This window comes from Astyanax mexicanus, chromosome 19, assembly GCF_023375975.1.
Source record: "Astyanax mexicanus isolate ESR-SI-001 chromosome 19, AstMex3_surface, whole genome shotgun sequence".
In the NCBI taxonomy this organism is placed as follows: Eukaryota; Metazoa; Chordata; class Actinopteri; order Characiformes; family Acestrorhamphidae; genus Astyanax; species Astyanax mexicanus.
The window spans coordinates 36,263,558-36,286,456 of NC_064426.1; the positions used below are offsets into that span (position 1 = coordinate 36,263,558).

A 22,899-nucleotide genomic window follows, 5' to 3' on the forward strand; every position below is an offset into this window, starting at 1 on the left:
GAGTTTATCTGATGATGATCTGAGAGCTCTTGTGAATATTTGATTAAACGTGATTTAAAAGATCACTAATTAAATCTGACCTTTTTAATGACTAGACATTTGTACCATAAGAACAGAACTTGACAAACACACTCATTTATATGCATATTTTGCTGCTTCATGTATTTTTTCATTTCTATTAAAAGCCACCGGTCTTGCTGTCAAATTGCTAAATTCCCAAATAGATGAATGATGATGAATTTTCCAGAGCTCTGAATACACAGCAGAACAAAAATCTTTAGAATTTGTGGTCTATTTTTCCCCAAAACATCTAAAGCTTGATTCCGACATCTCCCAGCAGTCATTTGTAAGTGGGGGTAATGTAAGGCCATGGTATTTCAGGCACAAAGACATTTAGAATTAACATTTAGCATTTGTACATTCTATTTTAATCTACTTTCTATAGAAATAAATTATTGTGTGGACAGACATGGTAGAGTCGCAATACCATATTTCTAACACAAATACTGTGAGCATTGTTAAAAATAAACAATGCAACAAAGCAAACAGCAAAATCTGTACTGCTTGCAGTATCGCAAATGTATTGCAATATATTTAACTGTAACATTAGTTAATCAGTTAATAACACAGTAGTTACACTTCACACTAGTGCTGGGTGCTATACCGGAGAGGAAATGAAAACCGATATGCATTTTTTACATACAGCAATTTCACTACAGGCGCTGCAGAGCGCTGTGTAGAACAGCACCGCCAAAAAAACATAAGGGCACAGTTGCTAGCTAATGCTAGACAGTTAGCATAACAAGCTTACACTCCAGAGTGACGTAGCTCAACTCTGTGGAGTCAAAGCTCTGTCCTGCCTGGAGAAACGTTTTAAAAGTTGCTGGCGTATCTCTTTTTAAGGTCTATTATTTTAATTCTTCAGCTGTTTTTCAGTTAATGAAGTCTGACTCCTTTATATACAGCTCTGGAAAAAAAATAAGAGACCACTTCAGTTTCTCTAAGTTTGCTATTTATATGGTTTATGTTTGAGTAAAATGAACATTGTTGTTTTATTCTATAAACTACAGACAACATTTCTCCCAAATTCCGAAAAAAAATATTGTCATTTAGAGGATTTATTTGCAGAAAATGAGAAATGGCTGAAATAACAAAAAAGATGCAGAGCTTTCAGACCTCAAATAATGCAAAGAAAGAGTTCAGAAATCAATATTTGGTGGAATAACCCTGGATTTTAATCACAGTTTTCATGCATCTTGGCATCATGTTCTCCTCCACCAGTCTTACACACTGCTTTTGGATAACTTTATGCCTGCACTCCTGGTGCCAAAATTCAAGCAGTTCAGCTTGGTTTGTTGGCTTGTGATCATCCATCTTCCTCTTGATTATATTCCAGAGGTTTTCAACTTGGTAAAATCAAAGAAACTCATATTTTTTAAGTGGTCTCTTATTTGTGTCCATAGCTGGTTTGTGTCATTTTGTGAGACAAAGTAAACCCAATAGTAATCAAAGCCTTCATTTAAAGCCTTAATATTTTATTAATAGTATATGTACTCCTAACAGTAGAGTAAGTCACAGACCTATATAAAAGCCCAGTCATGCAAAAACTAAGAACTAAAAAAAATAACAATAATAGAAATACAGTGATATACAATTATACAGTCAATTTCACAGTCTTAATCTAGAACGTGTTTTTTTGTTGCTGTGGACACTCAGTAACTAACGTTACACTCGCTGAGTGTCAGCACATGTGTGAGGAGCATGATTCAGCAAACCTGAGTCATCAGCTCACAGTGTTGTGGGCGAAACAGTAAAGCTATTCAGGAAACTGGGTTTTAGCTTCAAACAGCTTTGATGATGCACAGATTTTGCGTGACAAGAGGCATATGCAATAAATTACAGGGCTGTATACAATATAATTGGTCATGTTGTTGTTGGTCATGTCTGAAAACAACAGGGAGATAGATTCATTGATTGTCTCCAACGAGACAAAAGTGGGACTCATCACTAAAGATGACCTGCTGCCACCCTGCTTTTGTCTTGTAGGAGATGACCAATGGTTAGAGCAGTGATCAACAGTTTGATGTCATAAGTCACGGAGAGTTGCAAGAAAAAGTATGTGAACCCTTTGGGATTACTTGGATTTCTGAATAAATTGGTCTTCTGATCTGGTTTTATTGAACACAACATGTTCACATTCACAGTGAGGGGGAAAAACTGTTACCCTCTAGGCTAATGACTTTTCTAAGAGCTAATTGGAGCCAGGAGTCAGCCAACCTAGAGTCCAATCTATCTGATGAAATTGGATGTGTTGGTTAAAGCTGCCCTGCCCTATAAAAAAAACACACACCAGTTTTGAGTTTGCTGTTCTTAAGAAGTAAGATGTTGCTTGATGTGAATCATGCCTTGCACAAGAGAGCTCTCAGTAGACCTACGTTCAAGAATTGTTGACTTGCATGAAGCTGGAAAAGTTTTCAAATATATCTCTAAATGCCTTGATGTTCATGTGTCCACAGTAAGGTAGATTATCTACAAATGGAGAAAGTTCAGCATTGTTACTGGAGCTACTCTCCCTAGGCATGGTAAAGTCCTGTAAAGATGACTGCAAGAGCACAGCGCAGAATGATCAATGAGGTGAGGAAGAATCCTAGAGTGTCAGCATTCACAACATGCAGGGTTCAATAAAACCAAGCAAACATATATATATATTTTTGTGTGGTATTAGTTTAAGCAGACTGTGTTTGTCTATTGTTGTGATTTAGATGAAGATCAGAACACATTTAATGACCAATTTATGCAGAAATACAAGTAATCCCAAAGAATTCACATGCTTTTTGTTGCAACTGTATCTAAAAAGCATGGTGTCATTGCATTGGGTGCATTGTTGTGTTTTGTACAATGCCAGATTTGCTATTCCAACAGGATAATGCTCGTCCACATACTTCTGTCATCTCAAGAGTTTACCTTGAAGACACAAATGCTACACTATGCCATGGATAACTGCAATTCCAGACTTATCATTAGATAAAAATGTGTGGGATGCTGTTTGACATGCTATCAACACTCCACCCCCTACCACAAAATCTGCGTAAATGTTAAATCTGGTTGGGAGGGATTATCCAGGACACCATTAGGAACCTCTACAACTCTATTTTGGCATGCAGACACATGGCATGGTGCTTTATATATAATTAATATTGCCCAAGTTTTTAATTTTCTGTTCCTTTTAAATTTTATCTTTTTTTCTTTCTATTGAATTTTGTTTTTAATATTATTCAACACCATTTTTGACAAGTATTGTATGACTTGGTTAAATGGGACATATTATGCATAACTGACTTTTTGCATGATTTTGTATTTCCATTTGGGTCTCGGGTGCTCCTATAAACACTCTAAAACATTCATCTGTTTTCTGTGAATCAGTTGAAGAAAAAGTTTGCTTCTATGAGCTATTTTTGGATGGCTGCCTTATTGTGACCTGACACCACCCCTCATCCTTCAACCCCAAAAGTGCCCCACCCACTAGATCAGCTGAAAATCTGCCATAGCCAGCAGACATCGTCTGAGGGAGGGATCTGTACCTAATGTCAGTGGCAAGTCAGCAGGTGAGGGAGATGTAAGTTTCTACTGCAGTTAATTATGAACTAACTTGTTCGTGTTTTGCTAGTTAGCACAAGTGTGTGGTAAACACTCAACGTATACATGGCATGGCCAGCAACAGCTTATTTGCATAAAATTGACAGAGCCCTTAAATGTCTCATTCTGAAAGCGACTGAACCTGGCAAGAGTATCGCGGATGAGATCTCTTTGTATGAGAGTGATTTTTGTGTAAAGAACTTCGTGAACATGTTTTGTATAACCCATAGACCTCTATTCTAACTTGTGTAAAAAACTTCCCAAGGGTTCACTAAGTTCCTCGCCACAATGCTGTTGAGCAATAAATGTAGCGGCTGGTGGAACAGGACTGATTCACGCTCTTTGAAGGCACTTACATATGGGTTGGCCAAGCTCCAACAGACTGGGCCATGCTGGGAGCTGTAAACCTCCTCGCCCAGCTCCCATCTGCTGCACCCAACGGCCATGCCAACGACCCCCAATGAAGATGTGTGTCTGTCTGTCCACACAAAGAGTTACCTGGTTCCTAAGAGTACTCTAAAATAATAGTATTAAATAGTAATAACATGGTTAAATTACGTTTCTTATGACCAGCAAGGAATAAGTGTGATATGCCGCATATACAGCTCTGTAAAAAAAATAAGAGATCACTTTAAAATGATGAGTTTCTTTGACTTTACCAAATTAAAAATCTCTAGAATATAATTAAGAGGAAGATGGATGATCACAAGCCATCAAACCAAACTGAACTGCTTGATTTTTTGCACCAGGAGTAAAGGCATAAAATTATCAAAAAGCAGTGTATAAGACTGGTGGAGATGCATGAAAACTGTGATTAAAAAGCAGGGTTATTCCACCAAATATTGATTTCTGAACTCCTAAAACTTTATGAACATAATTTGAGGTATGAAAGCTCTGCATCTTTTTTGTTATTTCAGCCATTTCTTATTTTCTGTAAATAAATGCTGTAAATGACAATATTTTTATTTGGAATTTGGGAGAAACGTTTATAGTTTATAGAATAAAACAACAATGTTCATTTTACTCAAACATAAACCTATAAATAGCAAAATCAGAGAAACTTATTCAGAAACTGAAGCGGTCTGAAATCTGTTACACACACACACACACACACACACACACACACACACACACACACACACACACACACACACACACACACACACACACACACACAGCGCAGATGCTCTGAACAGAAGGGAGCCTGCCTTCCTTTAATATTATGCTCAGTAGGTACACACGGAAGGACAAGTGGTAATCATATGAACACTGCCTCCTCAGACGAAGCAACAAAAGAAAGGTGAGTGAACAAGTGATGAACCTCCAACATTCAACCAATCAGGATGAGGAATCTCTTTATCTTATCTTTATTAATCAGCATATACAAAATCATACAGTGCCTCTGCCCTATTGCTATAATCAGCCAAAAACAAACGTAAATTGTAAAACGATCCACAATTGGCTAGTTTATTTCAGAAGTAATTACATGGATATTAACATTATTATTTGAAATTATTTCAAGAATACACTACATTCAATTTTATCAGATTTGTAACAGAAGTCAATGATCCAGAATGACATGATACTAATAATAATGCACTCTAAATGTTTCAATATATCCAGGATTAAAGTAAAATAAATGGTACAGGACAGATATAATCTGTTTCTAGTAGATATATAATGGAAATGAGAACAGTGTGAATTTTTGTTTTGCTTAAAACAGCCAAAAAGTAGTACCCTGATGTGATAATTAGGGGTAGCTGATATTTCAGGGTATCATATAGTTCACAATATAAAAAAAATGTTGTCAATATAAACCTGAAGTGTTACTGTTACATAGTAAATTGAATGAAACCTAAGAAAATTGAGATATTGGGAGTAGAGCTGGGCGATTAATCGATTTTATCTATTAATTTGAATTTACAGTTAAGGACGACGTGTTTTTATGAAAATCGAGTAGGGGTGGGCAATATTATATCGTATACAATATATCGTGACACAGAAATATCATGATATTAAAAATACATATGGTGATAATAGGGCTGTTCTGTCTTAAAAGTAGTCTATTATTTACTGTGAAGCTTTAGGTGTATTTATTGTATAATTCTTTTAGTTTGCAGTTTATATGCATGCACTAAATATTCTGCAATATTATTTGCTGCATTATATAATTTTATGCTATATTATTTATTTTGCCACATTATGATTATACTGTTATACTCTTACACTATATTCCTGAAATGAATGAATTATTTTAGTTTTCCTATATCGCCAAGTATATCGTTATCGCAAAATACCCTGAAATATCGTGATATTATTTTAGTGCCATATCGCCCACCCCTACTTAATAGCATATTAAATTGCACTTGTTTTCTATTTTGTAAGTTTTATCAAAAATGGCACCATTTTATTTCTTTCTATTTGTTTTTTGAGGGTGTGTTTATTTATGTATTTATTTATTAAGGGGCATTGTGTCAGTACCTAAACTAGGTTCAGCTTTCTAAGAGTTACTAGATGTTCTCACAGTTTACAATAGTTTTGTTTTTGCTTGTTTCTGGTTGCACTTTAACCACAAAGGGGACATTTAAGTGAAAACTAAATAAAAAAAAAACAGTTTTTAAACATTTCTTTATCATCTTTAATTAGATTTTTAGTAGGGTAAAAAATCGATTTAAATCGAGAATCAGATTTTTTTTTTTAATCGAAGATTTTTTTTTTGGGCCGTATCGCCCAGCTCTAATTGGGATACAAGAAAGAAAGAGGGTGAGACCCCATATAATAAAACATATGGGGGTTACAGATGTTCGTAGAGAGAGAAAAAAACTGTAAAATAAGTAAAACAAAGTAAAAAAGAAAAGGTAAAGGGATTCAAGATTGCAAATGTAGGAGCAGAAAATCCCTGTTCAGCACTGTATGAAGCAAAAATCCGAAGTGATGCTGAACCAGAGCCGAGCCACATAGGGGTTCTATCTAACTTCTAGATAGAGGCTGTTGTTCAAACACGTTTAGAGCGAGCTCTCTGGGCAGATATCTAGCCCTGACTTTAGATGAGGCAGTCAGGGCTGCGGGGGAAATGTCGTCTCTCTGAGCATGACTCACTGTGAGCTTGCGTGACTCGCACAGATTTTTCAGAGCGGTGGAGAGACAGTTCAGGCTTCGGGACACCGGGTCTCGTTTTAGCGCTCCTCCTCCCCCCCCTCCCCCCTACTGCCCTCCTCCTCCTGTGTTATGAATAAAAGACAGAGAACGGGGGCAGGTGGCAGCATCCTCGTGTGTCCTTCCGCTAATCTGAAGCCTGAAAAAGCCCTCCTCCTTCAAATAGCTGACTCACTGTCGCATTTCTGCGGCCGCGGCATCACCAATAGTGTCTCTTTGTTTTGACTTTGCCGTGGAAGAGCTGAGAGCATTGATGCATTGAAAGCACGGACGCAATCAGGGCCACACGGCATGGATTAAATTCCTCACTGTGATTAAACTGAGCTGTGATTATGATATTTTGAATTTACAGGGCCAGATTCATAAATGTACCACCAGATTTACTGTGATGTTAAGTAGGGCTGCACGATATATCGTTTAAGCATTGTCATCATGATGTGCGCATGCGCGATAGTTAGGGGTGGGCGATATGGCCCTAAAATAATATCACAATATTTCATGGTATTTTCACGATAATGATACTCTTGGCGATATGACAAAACACTGAATAAAAATAAAACAAAAATCAAAAATACGCTACTGCAACAAAATAAAAATTTAATTGTATTATTGCCTATGATATGTTATGATATTGCACACCTCTAACTGAGATATTAAAAAATACAATGATTTTATCAGGTTTGTAACAGACGTCAATGATCCAAAATGTAATGATACTAATAATAATGCACACCAAATATTTCCATATATCCAGGATTAAAGCATTATAAGATACTGGACAAATATAATCTGTCTCTAGTAGATATAAAATGCGAAATGAAAACAGTCTGAATTTTTCTTTTGCTACTTTTACAGTAAAAAAGTAGTACCCTGATGTGATGATTAGAGGTGGGTAATATGGCACCATATTTGAGGGTATAATATCGCTCACGATATTCAAAAATGTTAGCGATATTATTGTGTACAATACGATATGGCACAGCCCTAGCGACAGTCACACCGCAGGACGTGCGATGTCACCTAAGGCAACTGAATCAAACACGTCATGTTGCAATGTTTTGATTCTTGACAAAAGAAATAGATACACAGCGCTGTCTCTGTGTCTGTGTGAGTGACAGGCAGCTGCTGCCTTAGAAACGCAAGGGGGAGGGGGAGCGCAAGGGGGGTGGGGGGTGGGTTTGTTGGCATGGCCTTCATCCACATGGTTGAGCATGTGCTTGTAAACACACATGGAAAGCTGTGCACCTCCAAAAAAGTCCAGCAGAGTTTTGCAGCGCAGATATTTCCAGTTACAGCTGAATTCACACTTTTAATCCCAGAAAAAACACTCTTATTTACCTTTCAAAAAGTCATTTAATTGCCTGATTGGAGGGCAGATTATTGTTGTTTTGCTGTTTTGTGTCACGTGGGGAACAGACGGGAGGCGGATTTAAATGCGGGTAAGACCAATACTAAATAAATAAACAGACAGGGGAATAACGAATAAATATGTATACATGAACAAACAGGGAAAACCAACAAAGAGCTAAGCTAAACAGATAAGTGGCTAAACTAAACAGATAACAACTAAACAGGGCTAGGGAATATAAACAGGGATAAATACGTAAATATATACAAAATAAACAAAGAAACAAACAGGAAATAAACGTGACTAGAAATAAACAAGAGCGTGAAAATACAAACAACCAAGGAACGAGCAAAGAGCTATAACGTGAACGTGGCGAGACAGACAACAGGGGAAGGTGCAAAGACCGACGGCTAAACATGGACTAAACTGTGCTATAAATAGTAACAATAAACACTGAACACCTGGGGAAGGGGCGGAGCTACAAATTACACACACGTGATGGAAAAGTACTAGAGAAACACTAGGAAATGGGGAAAACACAGGAAAACATAGCGAGGGCGTAACATTTAGTTGGGCGGTGCTGGGGGCGGTGCTTAAATAATGCAAAGAAAATAAGTTCATATTCATAAAGTTTTAAGTTCAAAAATTAATATTTGTTGGAATAACACTGGTTTATAATACACAGTTTTCATGCATCTCCTCCACCAGTCTTACACACTGCTTTTGGATAACTTTATGCCTTTACTCCTGGTGCAAAAATTCAAGCAGTTCAGCTTGGTTTGATGTTTTGTGATCATCCATCTTCCTCTTGATTATATTCCAGAGGTTTTTAATTTGGTAAAATCAAAGAAACTCCTCATTTTTAAGTGGTCTCTTATTTTTTTTTCCAGAGCTGTATAGTGATATTAAATTATTAAATTATATATAAAATAAATTCATTTGAAACTCAACTGGATATTCAAAGCACAAAGTAGTGGACACATTTCTACGTTGTAACCTTTGGCCTTATAACTTTTATCAGAGCCAATTTTGCAGAAACAACAATGAATAATAAGTTGTCCAGCACTACATGGAATCTGTAACCTCAGCACACTCTTCCCAAAAAACACACTCTGCTGAACCACAAACAACACTACGCTGCACATGGTTCACACCAGCATGCTGCCAGCTTCTACATGTGCGACACAGATGAACAATAAAGTGTCCGATTAATAGACACCACCTTGTAGATGAGGCTACCATCACTGTAATTATAAACAGACAACAGCACAGCAGTGCTATGCTACCTTAACCCCTTCAACCTGTTTAACTCTTTATATTCTGGAAGCCTACAAATCATCACAGAGACAACATTTAGATAAGTTTTATAATAAAGTCTAAAATAGACTTTGCTTGTCATAAAAAGCCAGGTGAAACCAAGGAAAGTTAAAAAGAGAAGTGGTGTAGAGGTGGAGGGTTGGGAAGATTTGAGGTGAACAAAGTAGAGATTGTATTTATAGGATGTTAGATTAAGACGAAGGACATTAGGCATGGTCCTCTTCCCAAAACTTCGCTTTACTATTAATAATTCAATAATTCAGCTAGTGTTTAAGGGGTTAAAAAGACATCCAAGTGTAGTTTTTTATGGATTTTTTATTTAATTTGCTTTACAAATCACAGATGAGGGGAATAATTATGCTTTGCTCATCTGTTAAGACTGATATTTAGTATGAACAGGAAAAGAGGTGAGAGGTATGTGCTAGGGGTTTTGCAGCAATGTCTACCACAAGATTGCTTAGTTTGCCACAAGTTTTCTGTTTGTTCTTAAGAGTAAGCACTATTGGTTAATTTTCTCTGTAGGTCTAAATACTTGTCAGTTAAGGCAATTGACCATAAACACTGGCATTATGCTGTGCTTCTGGATTCTTGTTGAGCCAGTATTAGATTGAATAATAGATCTTGACTGAGCCCTAAGCAATACTTTCAGTTTTTAGGTGCAAGATTTATCAACTTTTATTATCTTCCTTGAAAGCTTGAACAAGGAAAGTAGAAAACTGTCACAGGCTAGATCTGAAGACTGATGGACCAATCCATGTTTCTGAGGCTGACTTAGATTGCAGATTGTGTTTTTTATGGGCCAATCGGCAATACCAATCTTGTCACATTAATGCCACATAGATGCCAGCCAAACTTGGCACAGATTACCTTAATAACGACCATGTCTAAACAAAAGTTGGGGACTTAAATAAACAAAAGTGCTTCACTACCAAAATAAACATATTTCAGAAGAGACACACATAAAAGAATATATATATTTTTTAACTTTTTAATCAATATCGCAGGAACAAGTATCCCAACATAGGCCAGCTTAAAATAGCCTATTTTTTTAGGGCTGCGACTAATGATTATTTTAGCAATCGACTAATCTGCAGATAATTTTTTCGATTAGTAGATTAGTCATTGATTATATCTGCTGTGCCCTCCCTCTCTGCTTGCTGTGGGTATGGGTCCTGTTTCTAGCTTTCTCTATTGGTTCAAGAGGATAGAAACAGCTAACTGTGGGATTCAAATGCCCTTCAAATGTCCAGAACATTGTCCTTTAAACGTGAAAGGTGCTGATATTTAGAAATCTGTGAAATCTGTTGTGATTGGGCACCTTTGGAGTTGAGTGTTATCTATCTAATAGTGTGTTTTTGTCCCCAGTAATTTTTGTAGGGCTAAAAATTTAACATTTGCAGTAGACACATGGAATCGACTAATTACTCTAGCCCTACTATATTTACTGTTAAAATATACCAAGAAATATAACCAAGTTATTATTCTAATAATATCAACAGATATCGAACACTCCAGCTCCAGCTAAGACAGTCTGTAATTCCCCGTATAACTGCACTGTGGAGCTCAGGGTAACAGTAAAACACAAGACCCTCATCCAACAACTGCAGAAAAGGTCAGATAATATTAATACCAGTCAGTGTACATCTAGGTATTATTAGGCCAGTTACACGTATGCCCATAAAAACCTCCCAATACCCAATAAATATCCACACAAATACAGCCTACAGATGTTGTTGAGGTAAGAGTGAAGAACGCAGTGAACTTGGCACATAGACAGAGCTAAAAACTGACTGATTACACAACACCCACAGCATCATCATCATCACATTAGCAGAGGTGCTGGAAGCTGAAGCGACTGATGACACTGCAGACTCCAGAGACTGCAGAGCAGATGCAGTTCAAAACAACTCCCAATGGAATGAAGACACTGTCATATAGCATCCAGCTGTTTCTTCTGAACACAGTCAAGTTGGTTGAAACGTGTTTCACATTTACTTACACCATTCTAGGTCTGCACGATATATCGTTTAAGCATCGTCATCGTCATATGTGCGCATGCGCAATGGTCACATCACAGGACGTGTGATGTCAAATAAGGCAATTAAATTAAACATGTCATGTTGCAATGTTCTGATTCTTGACACAAGAAGTAGATACACAGCACTGTCTCTTTTTCTGTTTCAACCTCTACATTTAAAAAAATTACAGTCAGTAATTTAATACACATTAACACACTAAAGGTCATAGGACAGGAAATGGTATCATGTACCATGACTTTTGCCATGTCCCATGGAAGCTAAAGAACACCCAGAGTGGTGGGGAGCAGTTATGGGATTAGGTGTCTTGCTCAAGGTCACCTTAGCCATTAATGTTAAAGGAGAAGCAAGAACTGTTTCGTCCCTCCCCCTTTTCCTGACATCCTGTCAGTTCTGGGCATTAAACTAGTAACCTTCCAGGTCCAGAACTGCACCAGGGGCTTTTGTTTAGCTTTTTGTTTAGCTGATTGTCAAACCAAGAAAGTCACAAATTGAGCTTTATTTGGACCAACTAAATTTATTCATAGGCCCAATCCCATTTCCCATCCCTTGGTCCTACCACTTGGCCCTACCCTTTGTTTTGCATTAGGAGTAGGGTGCAACAAACTGCAAAGACTGCAGGTGGAATGGGAAAATAAAATAAAATAAAAGCTAATAAAAGCTCATTTCAGCTCCCAAACAAAAAGAAATAAAGGGCTGGAAAATAACAAATTTATTGTTGCACCACCTGCCCCCTTTCTCAAGACATACGATGACCTAAGGTTACAGCACTTTTCACACTATAAGGCGCACTTAAAATCCTTAAATATTCTCAAAAATCGTCAGTGCGCCTTATATGTATTAATTTTATTAGTCAGGTATTAAGGAGCAGTAAAGCCACTCCACTGAAGTACAGCTTTATACAGGAGTTTCAGTTTAGTACTCCGGCACTGAGGCTAGAGCAGTATTAGCATTAGCCGCTAAACGTGCTGAGCACTAGCTCTTTTGCCGTTCAGAGGTGAGTATATTAAAACGATCTACGTGGGATAAACCGCTAGCTAATATCATCCTGACTTAGCAGAATACTCATGGTTCCTCAGTGTAGCGCTGAAAGGCGGCATTTACTTGAAGTATTTGTGGCTAGCGCTGGCGGTTATTCCAGAAATCTGGAAATCTAAGCTTACTGTAAATAAACTGAACCACTTTACTCACCCAAATAAACAGATTTCAGAAGAACAATCTGTGTAGATTAACATCCAGTGCTTGTTTAACTTTAAAATAAAATGTTTTTTTAAGAATTACTTAAGAAAGATCTTTATTTAACTTAATCATCCCCTCCTCCCCACCACCACCCAGCGTCTAGACCTGCTGAATTAGAAGGAAAACATGGTAACACCTCTGTTCCTTACTACTGTCGCATACTACACCTAATAATCTTGTGCATCTTATGTATAAAAATAGATGTTCATTGATAGTGCGCCTTATAATTTTGTTTGCCTTATAGTGTGAAAAATACAGTAAATAGTTAAGCAGCAGTTTGGTTGCTGAACTTTAGCTCTCCACTGCTATAGCCATATCTGTATTGGGTGCTTTAAGGGTTTCACCCCTTCCCTTCCTAACTCTTTAACTCGAAAACAAGGGGTAGGGGTGCAAAAAGAGAAATGGGATTGAGCCATATATATAGAAATGTGCTTCGACACATGAAGACACAAATCCAGATTTGTCGCAGTTCTATTCTACTGTACTGTACTGTACTGCCGACCGCAATGCCTCAAGTAATCCCAGAGCAAAAACCCAGCAAGAAAATCTCTTTCAATGACTCTCATGTGTCCATCTGTGGTCAGTAAGTCCTTGCAAGGGCCTTTCCGTCTAATTTGGGGTGGCTGGAGTGGAGATTAGAGCTGGGTATGTGTGTAATGCCCCCACGAGGGGCTAAAGCCATGCAGGAGATGCTTGTTCACAGCATCCAGGCTGCTCTAGCCCAGAGTCATCAGGGTGGGCCGCATTTCTCTCTGCTTCTAAAAGTGGAGTCTACGCGTCTAAGTGGCCTCCAGCTGTTGGCGCAGACAGCTCTGAGCCATGCCTGATTTAGCTGCTTAAGAGGCGTGGGGTATGAACACAGGGTGGGCGAGGCTGGATAAGAAGAGAGAGAGAGAGAGACAGAGAGAGAGACAGGCAGTCAGGATGGAGCTGGACGGAGATGTAAGGAAGCTGACAACTGGATGTGTCAGCAACGTGTCAGTCAAGTGTAAACAAACTGGAAGAAAGGCAAGTGTTTCTAGCAACTGTTTTAAATTAGATGGTTTGACTGAACATACTGTAATCTAGGAAATGGACAAATTTTGGCTTTAAAGCAGCACTAGGTAGGGTTTCCTTGATTTTTTTTATCTTTTTAGGAAGTAAAATTACAGCTTGAAACTCACTGCAGCGCTGCATTGAGGTGTAATAGGAGGAATATCGGTGCTCTCGTGTCTGTGTCGGACCAGACTCTGTAAGTTTTCCGAGACGGCCGCGACCAACGCTCGCGAGAACTGCGACCTGCTTTCCGACCTTTAGATCTAACAGTTCTACAAGGACTACTGGTTCATTCTTTACAAACTAACATACAGACACTCTGGCAGACCTGGAAAGAGACCGAATATGTCTGTGAAATATATCTCAATCCTACCTAGTGGAGCTTTAAGGGGCATTTTTGTTTGTACCCTTAGTGTGGTTCGATTGAGCAGGTGTGGGAAATAGTAATCGCCCTCAAGTGCAGATTAAACCACTAGTGGTGGTGGTCTAAGTCTGGCCTAAAACGAACTCTGGAGCGGTTAGTTTGTGGTGAGAACATAACCGATCTGACCCAGACATCAAATAAACTTCTTTTATTTGAGCTAAACTGCTGATAAGATGCAGTTTAATCTGATATACTAGCCAGATGAAGCTAATAACCACAACTATGAACAAAAGCTGCCTTTGCTTCTCCATGCTGTTTACATGCACGGTATGTGCTGCGTTCACTACTTGCAGCCGCATGACTTTGTTTACTACGTGTACTAGGGGTGTGCCATATCGTATTGTACGTGATAATATCGCCAAACAAATGTAATATTGATATTATACCCTGAAATATCGCGCCATATCACCCACCACTAATTATTACATCAAAGTACTACTTTCTTGCCGTTTTTAGCAAAAGAAAAATTCACACTCTTGTCATTTCCCATTACATATCTACTAGAGACAGATTATATCTGTCCAGTATAATTTATTTTACTTTAATCCTGGATATATGGAGATATTTGGAGTGTATTATTATTAGTATCATGACATTCTGGATCATTGACTTCTGTTACAAATCTAATAAAAATATTTTTTTCTCAGTTAGCCATATCATATTGCATGCACTAATACAATTTTAAATAATTTTTCTAATTCAGTATTTTGTCATATCGGCAAAAGTATAGTTATCGTGAAAATACCATGAGAAATCGTGATATTGTTTTAGAGCCATATCACCCACCCCTAACATGGCAAATTTTCAGTGTTCTGTGTTAAAGCAGTTTCACACTGCACAGATATATATGTGCTGAAACACAGAACCTTCTCGCTATATTTACTTTTTTGCTCACACGCCATACAGCTTTTTGAAATTGCTATTTTTAAATTCCATGACTTTTCCAGGTTTTTCATGACCATATGAACTATAAAAATAAATATTGTGGAATACAAGGACACACCGCGTCACTGATGTGAAGCACCACCAAAAATGTACTTGATTAATAACAGTACCCCTTGTGGAAAACAGTCAACCTGCTAAAAGTGACAGAAAAATTAAGTATCCAAATTCGGCCCACAACATAAAGGCAAAAAAGAGGACAAAGGCAACTGATAATCCTGAAAAAATCCAACAACAGCTGGTGGGTTTCCCTGTACATGCCCAGATTCACAAAAAAGCTCATATTCCATAAAACCACTTGTAGATTGTAACAGAATCTCCTATGATTTCATCAGTAAGACTCATTTGAAAGAGATCATTTCAAGCACTCACAGGACATCAGGGTCATGAGCTGTATTAAATTACATTAGGACAATTTCCATGCTCTGTGTAGTGCCCAATGGCCATGGCGTGACGAGATGATTCATGCACCAATAGCCCACAGCTTAAAGGAGAGCTTCATTACATCATCCCATCCTCGACAAAAAAGTTCTTCAGAAAGACATTCTCTGTGAGCGACTTCACTTGGTTTAGTTTTTACTTGGATGATACTCTTTTCAGTAAAGCAAAATCTAATTATAGAGACTTTTATTGAATCATCAGTTACATTTTTCTACACAGCGTTAATGAACAGCTGCATTTAGAGCCAATGTATAGGGGTTGGACAATGAAACTGAAACACCTGGTTTTAGACCACAATAATTTATTGTCTCGACGGACAGTTCTGGTGGAAACAGGAGAGTTGAGGTGCACATTGAATTCTGCCGTGATTTAAGCAGTTGTGCTTTTATGTTTTTGGATACAATCCAGGTTAGCACCCGAACATCCCTTTCAGACAGCTTCCTCTTACAGCGTCCACAGTTAATCCTGTTGGATGTGGTTGGTGCTTCTTGGTTGTATGCTGACATTACCCTGGATACCGTGGCTCTTGATACATCACAAAGACTTGCTGTCTTGGTCACAGATGCGCCAGCAAGATGTGCACCAACAATTTGTCCTCTTTTGAACTCTGGTATGTCCCCCATAATGTTGTGTGCATTGCAATATTTTGAGCAGAACTGTGCTCTTACCCTGCTAATTGAACCTTCACACTCTTCACGCTCTTACTGGTGCAATGTGCAATTAATGAAGATTGGCCAACAGGCTGCTCCAATTTAGCCATGAAAACTCCCACACTAAAATGGTCTAAAACCAGGTGTTTCAGTTATATTGTCCAACCCCTGTAACTCTGGGTTTTCACTAATGTAGTAAAAAAAGCACAACAAAACGAAGCTTATTTGACTTACATGGAATGCGACTGGCGTGCCAGGGGGCGGAGTTCGTTACAAATCCATGCTTGGATGCTGCGACGATGATCCATGTCCCTGGGTGATACAAAAAGGTAACCCTGACGATGCCATCCTCTCCAGCTAGACCAGATGCCAAAATGGACTGGTTTCCATACACTTGGACCGCAGCTTCCTTCAGAGGTGATAGGTCACTGTTGTCAAAGACCTGGACTTTAATCAGCACTTCTGTGGGGTCTGAAAAAAAAAAAAAACAGGAACTTGTGAGGAAGCATCACAACTTCAAGTTATAACATTAATAACAAGGTTTATTACTATTTATAACAGAGGTCTTAACTCTTAATCTTCCTTTCCTCAGGCAGTCCTGATGAGAGCCAATTTCATCATAATGTATCTGATGGTCTTTGCCACCACATTTGAGGATACTTTCAAAGATCTTGAAATTCATCAGATAATCTGACCTTCATTTATTAAAGTATTTTTTTTTTATCTTTACTTAGTTGAGTAGTTTTTGTCATAATATGGATTAGAACATTACTCAAATAGAGCTATTCCTCGTATACCAACTCTACCTCTTTACTGCAAATTCACAGAAATCAACTAATAAGTAATACGTAATTAACTCTTTTAACAGAAAGCCTGAAATCCAGGTGACTCTACCCCATAAAACTGACGGAGAAAATGCCAACATGCACAAAGCTGTCATCTAAGCAAGAGGTGTAGCTTTGAAGAATCTAAAATATAAAAAAGTATTCTGGTTTGTTAAACACTTTTTTGTTTACTAAATAATTCCCTATGTTTTCTTTACAGTTTGGATTACTTTAGTATTAATCTACAATGCACATTTTAAAATAATATTATAATGTCATACAGGCCAAACCAAGGACAGACACTTGTGGATACCAAACACACAATTCATTAACAAGGGGACTAGGCTCACAGGGGTAGTTAGGGACAGGCAGGGTCAGAAAAGCAGGAAAAAAATCAGAGTGTGATAGGAAAAATGGGGTATATACTTCTGGAGGAAAAAAAAGGGCAAGGCAAAAGAGTAGGCCAAATACGAAAATAGGTTGGCAATGGAGAACATAATACAGAAGGCAAGGCAAGAAATTAATCCAAAATACAAAACAGGTTGATAAACAAGGCAAAAAAAATGAGGAAACGTGTTGTGGAAGAGCTAGCAAACTAGACAAAATACTCAGCAAAGAACTAATGAAACTGAGGGGTATTTATACTAAAACAGACCAGGTGTATACAATCAGAAGCTGGGAGAGCGTGAACGCCGTAGCATCGCGTAATTAGCAGAGTCAGGAGGGTCCGGTGGACATGCTGAAATAAGGTTGATCTGGTCAATTGAATACTCTAAATTGATCTGGTGTGTGTGTTTAAGGTGTGTGGTATGTATGGAAGTGTGTGTGTGTGTGTGTGTGAGTAAATGTATGTATGACTGTGCCCAGACATGGATTGGCACTCTGTCCTGGGTAAATGCTAATAGTAGTGTCAGATGCAGTCCTCCAGGTGGACGGTGGTTTCCGGTTGAGAGTACGCTGTGCGCTATTGGCTGCCGCTTCTCACTGGTGTGTGGATGAGTGTTGATGTGTAGTAATGTGCTTGTGTGCAAAACGTGTTAATTGTAAAGCGTCCTTGGGTTTCTAGTAGGGGTGGGCAATCTTATATTGTATACAATATATCGTGACACAGAAATATCATGATATTAAAAATCCATATCGTGATAATAGGGCTGGTCTGTCTTAAAAGCATTAGGTTTATTTATTGTATAATTGTTTTAGTTTGCAGTTAATATGCATGCACAAAATATTCTGCAATGTTATGTGCTTCATTATTTTATGCTATATTATTTATTTTGCCACATTATAATTATTCTGTTATACTATAATCCTGAAATGAATTAATTATTTTAGTTTTATTATATCGCCAAGTATATTGTTATCGCAAAAATACCGTGAAATATCATGATATTTCTATTAGAGATATTTCTTAGAACTGACAGAAGTCCTGCTAATACAGAATGTAAATGAAATGTTAATGTAATTCATATTGTAACTGTGTGGCTAATAATGGAAATCATATGCACATAATAATTAATTCCAGACTTTTCAGACTTTTCCATTTCTGAAGCATGTTTTTTTTAGTTGCTACTGCCACACAAATAAGACCACATGCACTGAAACCCCCCTGTTCCACTGCTGTAATCCACAGCAACACATGCGGGCATGTGAGAGCTGTGATGTTATGATTATGATGTTGAACTTCTGGAGCACAGTAAGTCATCGCTGCTCTTGTTGACAGAAAAGCTAAACACCCGTCCTGCTGGCCCACATACAGCAGATAGCGGGGGGTAGGGGGTGGGTGGGGCGCACGGCTGTGTTTGGACGTGTGTGCCCTGAACGGACGGTTAAGAATGTGGCGTGTTTACAGTGAGAGGATCACGCCGTGCGGAGCGCAGCTGAAGCGTGCCCTGCCCCCCTCATACAGCAGCCCGGGACTCCTGCCACCACAGGCCACTGATGCTGCCGCCGCCACCGCCACTACCACTGCCGCCGCAGTGCAAAAACCAAAACATCTGAGCTAAAGCCTGCTTTCACTGGCCTGCCCTCAGCGCTGTTCACTGCTTAATGCAGAGATGACCTGGTTCTTCTACTCGGATGAAGAGATCAAAGGGGCTCGGCTTGGCCTGATGATGCAGCAGAGAACCAGCAATCTTTATTAGCATGTTAACCTCTTTGTTCTGGAGTTTTTGGTTCAAGTTCCTACCTGGATGAAATTAGGGGTGGAACGATTACTCGAGTAAATCGAGTTACTTGATTAAAAAAATTGATTGGTTAATTTTCTGTGCCTCAAGTAACCTTTATTTAATTGAAAAACTCAAAGCGCTGTACTTTCACGACTTTTATTGTGAAACAACACGCCTTACTGCGTCATAATTCATTTGCATAAAGTTGAGATAAATTCAGCTCCGTGTCGCTCTGTCGCTTTGCCTCTCGCGTGTTGTGGCGACAAATCGCGCCCTGCCATAGAAAGTGAATGGTCGCCTGTCGCTTTCCAGTGTGAACACAGGGTTATCAATGGGGTTTGGGTTCAAATCCCTATCTGGGTTAAGTCTGCATGTTTTCACCGTGTTTGCGTGGGGTTTTTTTTCGGTACCGTGACTTGGAGGTTAGCAGGTTCGCACCTTCAAGCATTGGGGTCTTAGGTTCAAGTCCCTATCTGGGTGACCGTAGGGTAAGTAATTAAGCATGGCCTTTACAAGACCAAGCCAAAATAAACTTATTCAGCAGTTGCTACTAGGGGTGTCATGATTCTCTAAATCCTCGATTTGATTTTATTTCCGATTTTAGGGTCACGATTCGATTCGATTCGATTCTCGATTTTCTTTTTTCTTTTTTTACAGCAGAGAGGCCTATGCCAGTTTTAGATTAGTCTATTTAGATTAGTCAGTCATTGGTTTGATTCATCAAATTAACAATATCTTATTTCAAAAGATGGGCTTGATATAAGTGATGCAAAGTGATACAAGTGATCTGTAATACACCACATTAGGCACTAATGGTCAAATTAGATATATATGTAATGCCATCTAGTGGCTTTTTTGGTAGCAGCAGTGTGCACTATTAAAACAGCAATGTGCAACATAACATAAATAATAAAAAATACTGGAACAGTCATGTACAAAATAATAGAACAATTAGAGCCTTAAAAAAATGATCTCTATCCTACTATAACAGTTTAACATGAAAAATAAGACTTTAAGACTTTTTCCACACAATGCTAATGACCATGCTGCTGATTTTCCTCTTGTTCTTCCTTTAAAGTTTTGTTTGGTACTGAACACTGCATACTTTGAACACCCCACAGGACCTGTCTGATGTTTTTGATACTTACATATAATTTTATAAGCAGAAAAAGGACCGGATTAAAGTTAGAGATTGTGGGTAAAATGAATCTATCTGCTGAAGTATTTCTTCCAGCGCTACAGTCCCCACCGACTGTGCGTGTGAACGGAGCGCGCTGAGTGCTAGAGCAACTCCATTCATCCACTGATCGATTCACCCTGTTGGCACTCTCGCGAACTCCCGCACTCTCTCAGCCTTCACCACTTCTTGTTTTGGTTCTAAATAGGTCATTTGATGCACGTTGCCATGGACACAAGAAGGTGTCAGCAGGCCAATCTGTGGAAAAAAATGGGTCCCAGCTTTTGCTGCCAAACTGTTGCAAGACCCAAGATTAGATCAGAAACGAGAAAGTCTGATTTCACCATGACTTAAGTAATTACTTCACCGCATCTCCAGATATAGAAGATATATTTTAAAACCACTCAAAACACACAGTGAGAGAATAATCCCCTGTATAACTAAGAATAATTCTGACACTTTCCTTTACTTTACTTTAATCCATTACTTAAAAAAAATAAAATATCATAATTCATCTTTTTTGGCCTAAAACAACAATTTTATGCTTCTGAAAATCAGTGTAGTGTGTGTTTGCAAACATAAACATTTATTTCAGTTATGCTTTATTTAAAATAAATGTCTGTATACCAATGGGAGCTCTGTATAGCACATCACTGCACAAAGTTTAAAAGTTTATTCATTTTTTAAATTATATTTTTGGGTCATTTTCCCCTAATTTTCTTTACAGCAACATTTTAACCTATTGATTTCTCATTATCTCAGTATTAGGGGTGTGCCATATCGTATTGTACACAATAATATCGTCAAAGTTTTTAAATTTTGTGAACTGATAATTCCAGAGATGTATCAAAATTAATTTAATTATTAAAACTGAAACCAATCAAGATAAAATATTTATTCAAATGCCAAATATTGAACACTGTATTTTGCAGGATTTCATTTATTTTGCCAAAATTTTTGCCATTCATTTTGGAAAAACTGTGTTCAATATTTGGTATGTTCAAATATTTGGTACTTTTGTGCCTTAAAAAAATCAGTATGCTTTACAAAATGTTGTTCTTTTATTGTATATATTTTTAACACTTATGTCCCCTTTTTATTCAAGTTGTCAGCACTTCTAAAAAGTCTCTCTTTGCTTGCAGATACTCTGCATGGAGGAAGGCCTTTTGGAAAGCCAGAGGTCCTGCCATCTGTCAGCTTTTTCAAAACAAAGCTCATTTTAACAGCGCCACCATTTCCTGCACCACATTCCACTTCCAGTCCATTGTTTAAGCTGGAGCTCACGGTGGTGCTAAACACACTTCAGACCTCCAGACCTCCAGCCCTCAGACTTCCAGACCTGTAGCAGAGTAACCGGTTTAGCACTGTTACATCAACCGCAGTGGGTGGAGACAGGCAACAGAGACTAATCCCATTTCTAGCTTTGATGCAGAGTCCTTTCCGCATTGATATAAGCCCATTAAAGCAAACAAGGGTTAAGCATAAGCCTGTGCTACCGGCACAAACACCTCCTGCCTCAGACAACAAGTCCAAATACGCATTCGAAGAGGAATTCCACTGATTCCGCTGGACGTATCAGCCCACAGTGGACAGCTGTAGAAGGGGTGGGCTGGGAAACCCACCCAGAGAGAACAACACACTCGGGTGGTATGTTACAGAAGCTGTGCCAAAATGTGTAGGAGGTATGAAAAGGAAATAAGGGGGGAAAAAAACAATCAAAGGCAGCAAAGGAAGGACTCAGAGTCATGAGGGTCAAGCTAATTCCGTAGCTCACACAAAAAAAAAAGAAACTACTCATAAGACAGTCCAAGAAATTTCCTCCTCGCGCTTCTGCCGATTTCATATCCGGATACTGCGGTTCTGCACATTGTTAGCTTTCTTGCTAGCCCCTACATCCTGTTATTGACCCATTGCCCCCTGAGAAGGAATTCTGTCCAACATGCAGAACCCTGAAACATTTCACACATTTTAAAAACCCTAAAAGTTTAGTCACAAAGATTTAAACTGACAAAATCTCCTTTGGTACAGTAGGCATTGCGATTAGCATTGTGCTAACTAATCAGTTTCTCTGATTTTGCTATTTATAGGTATATGTTTGAGTAAAATGAACATTGTTGTTTTATTCTATAAACTACAGACAACATTTCTCCCAAATTCCAAATAAAAATATTGTTATTTAGAGCATTTATTGGCAGAAAATGAGAAATGGCTGAAACAACAAAAAAAGATGCAGCGCTTTCAGACCTCAAATAATGCAACGAAAAAAAAAAAAATCATATTCATTAAGTTTTAAGAGTTCAGAAAAAAACAATATTTGGTGGAATAACCCTGGTTTTTAATCACAGTTTTCATGCATATTGGCATCATGCTCTCATCCACCAGTCTTACACACTGCTTTTGCTTTTGGATAGCTTTATGCTACTCACTCCTCGTGCAAAAATAAAATATTCAAGCAGTTCAGTTTGGTTTGATGGCTTGTGATCATCTATCTTCCTCTTGGTTATATTCC

The 22,899-nt window shown here is 38.3% G+C and overlaps 1 protein-coding gene across 1 annotated transcript in view; it reads right to left on the minus strand.

Annotated features, from left to right (window-relative positions):
• Window positions 1-22,899, minus strand: part of fam171a2a (family with sequence similarity 171 member A2a) — a 96,844-nt gene that overhangs the window by 47,601 nt on the left and 26,344 nt on the right. The window contains exon 2 of the mRNA XM_022664984.2: window positions 16,459-16,695. Within this exon, the coding sequence (XP_022520705.2) occupies window positions 16,459-16,695 (237 nt within the window). The remainder of the gene's footprint in view (window positions 1-16,458; window positions 16,696-22,899) is intronic.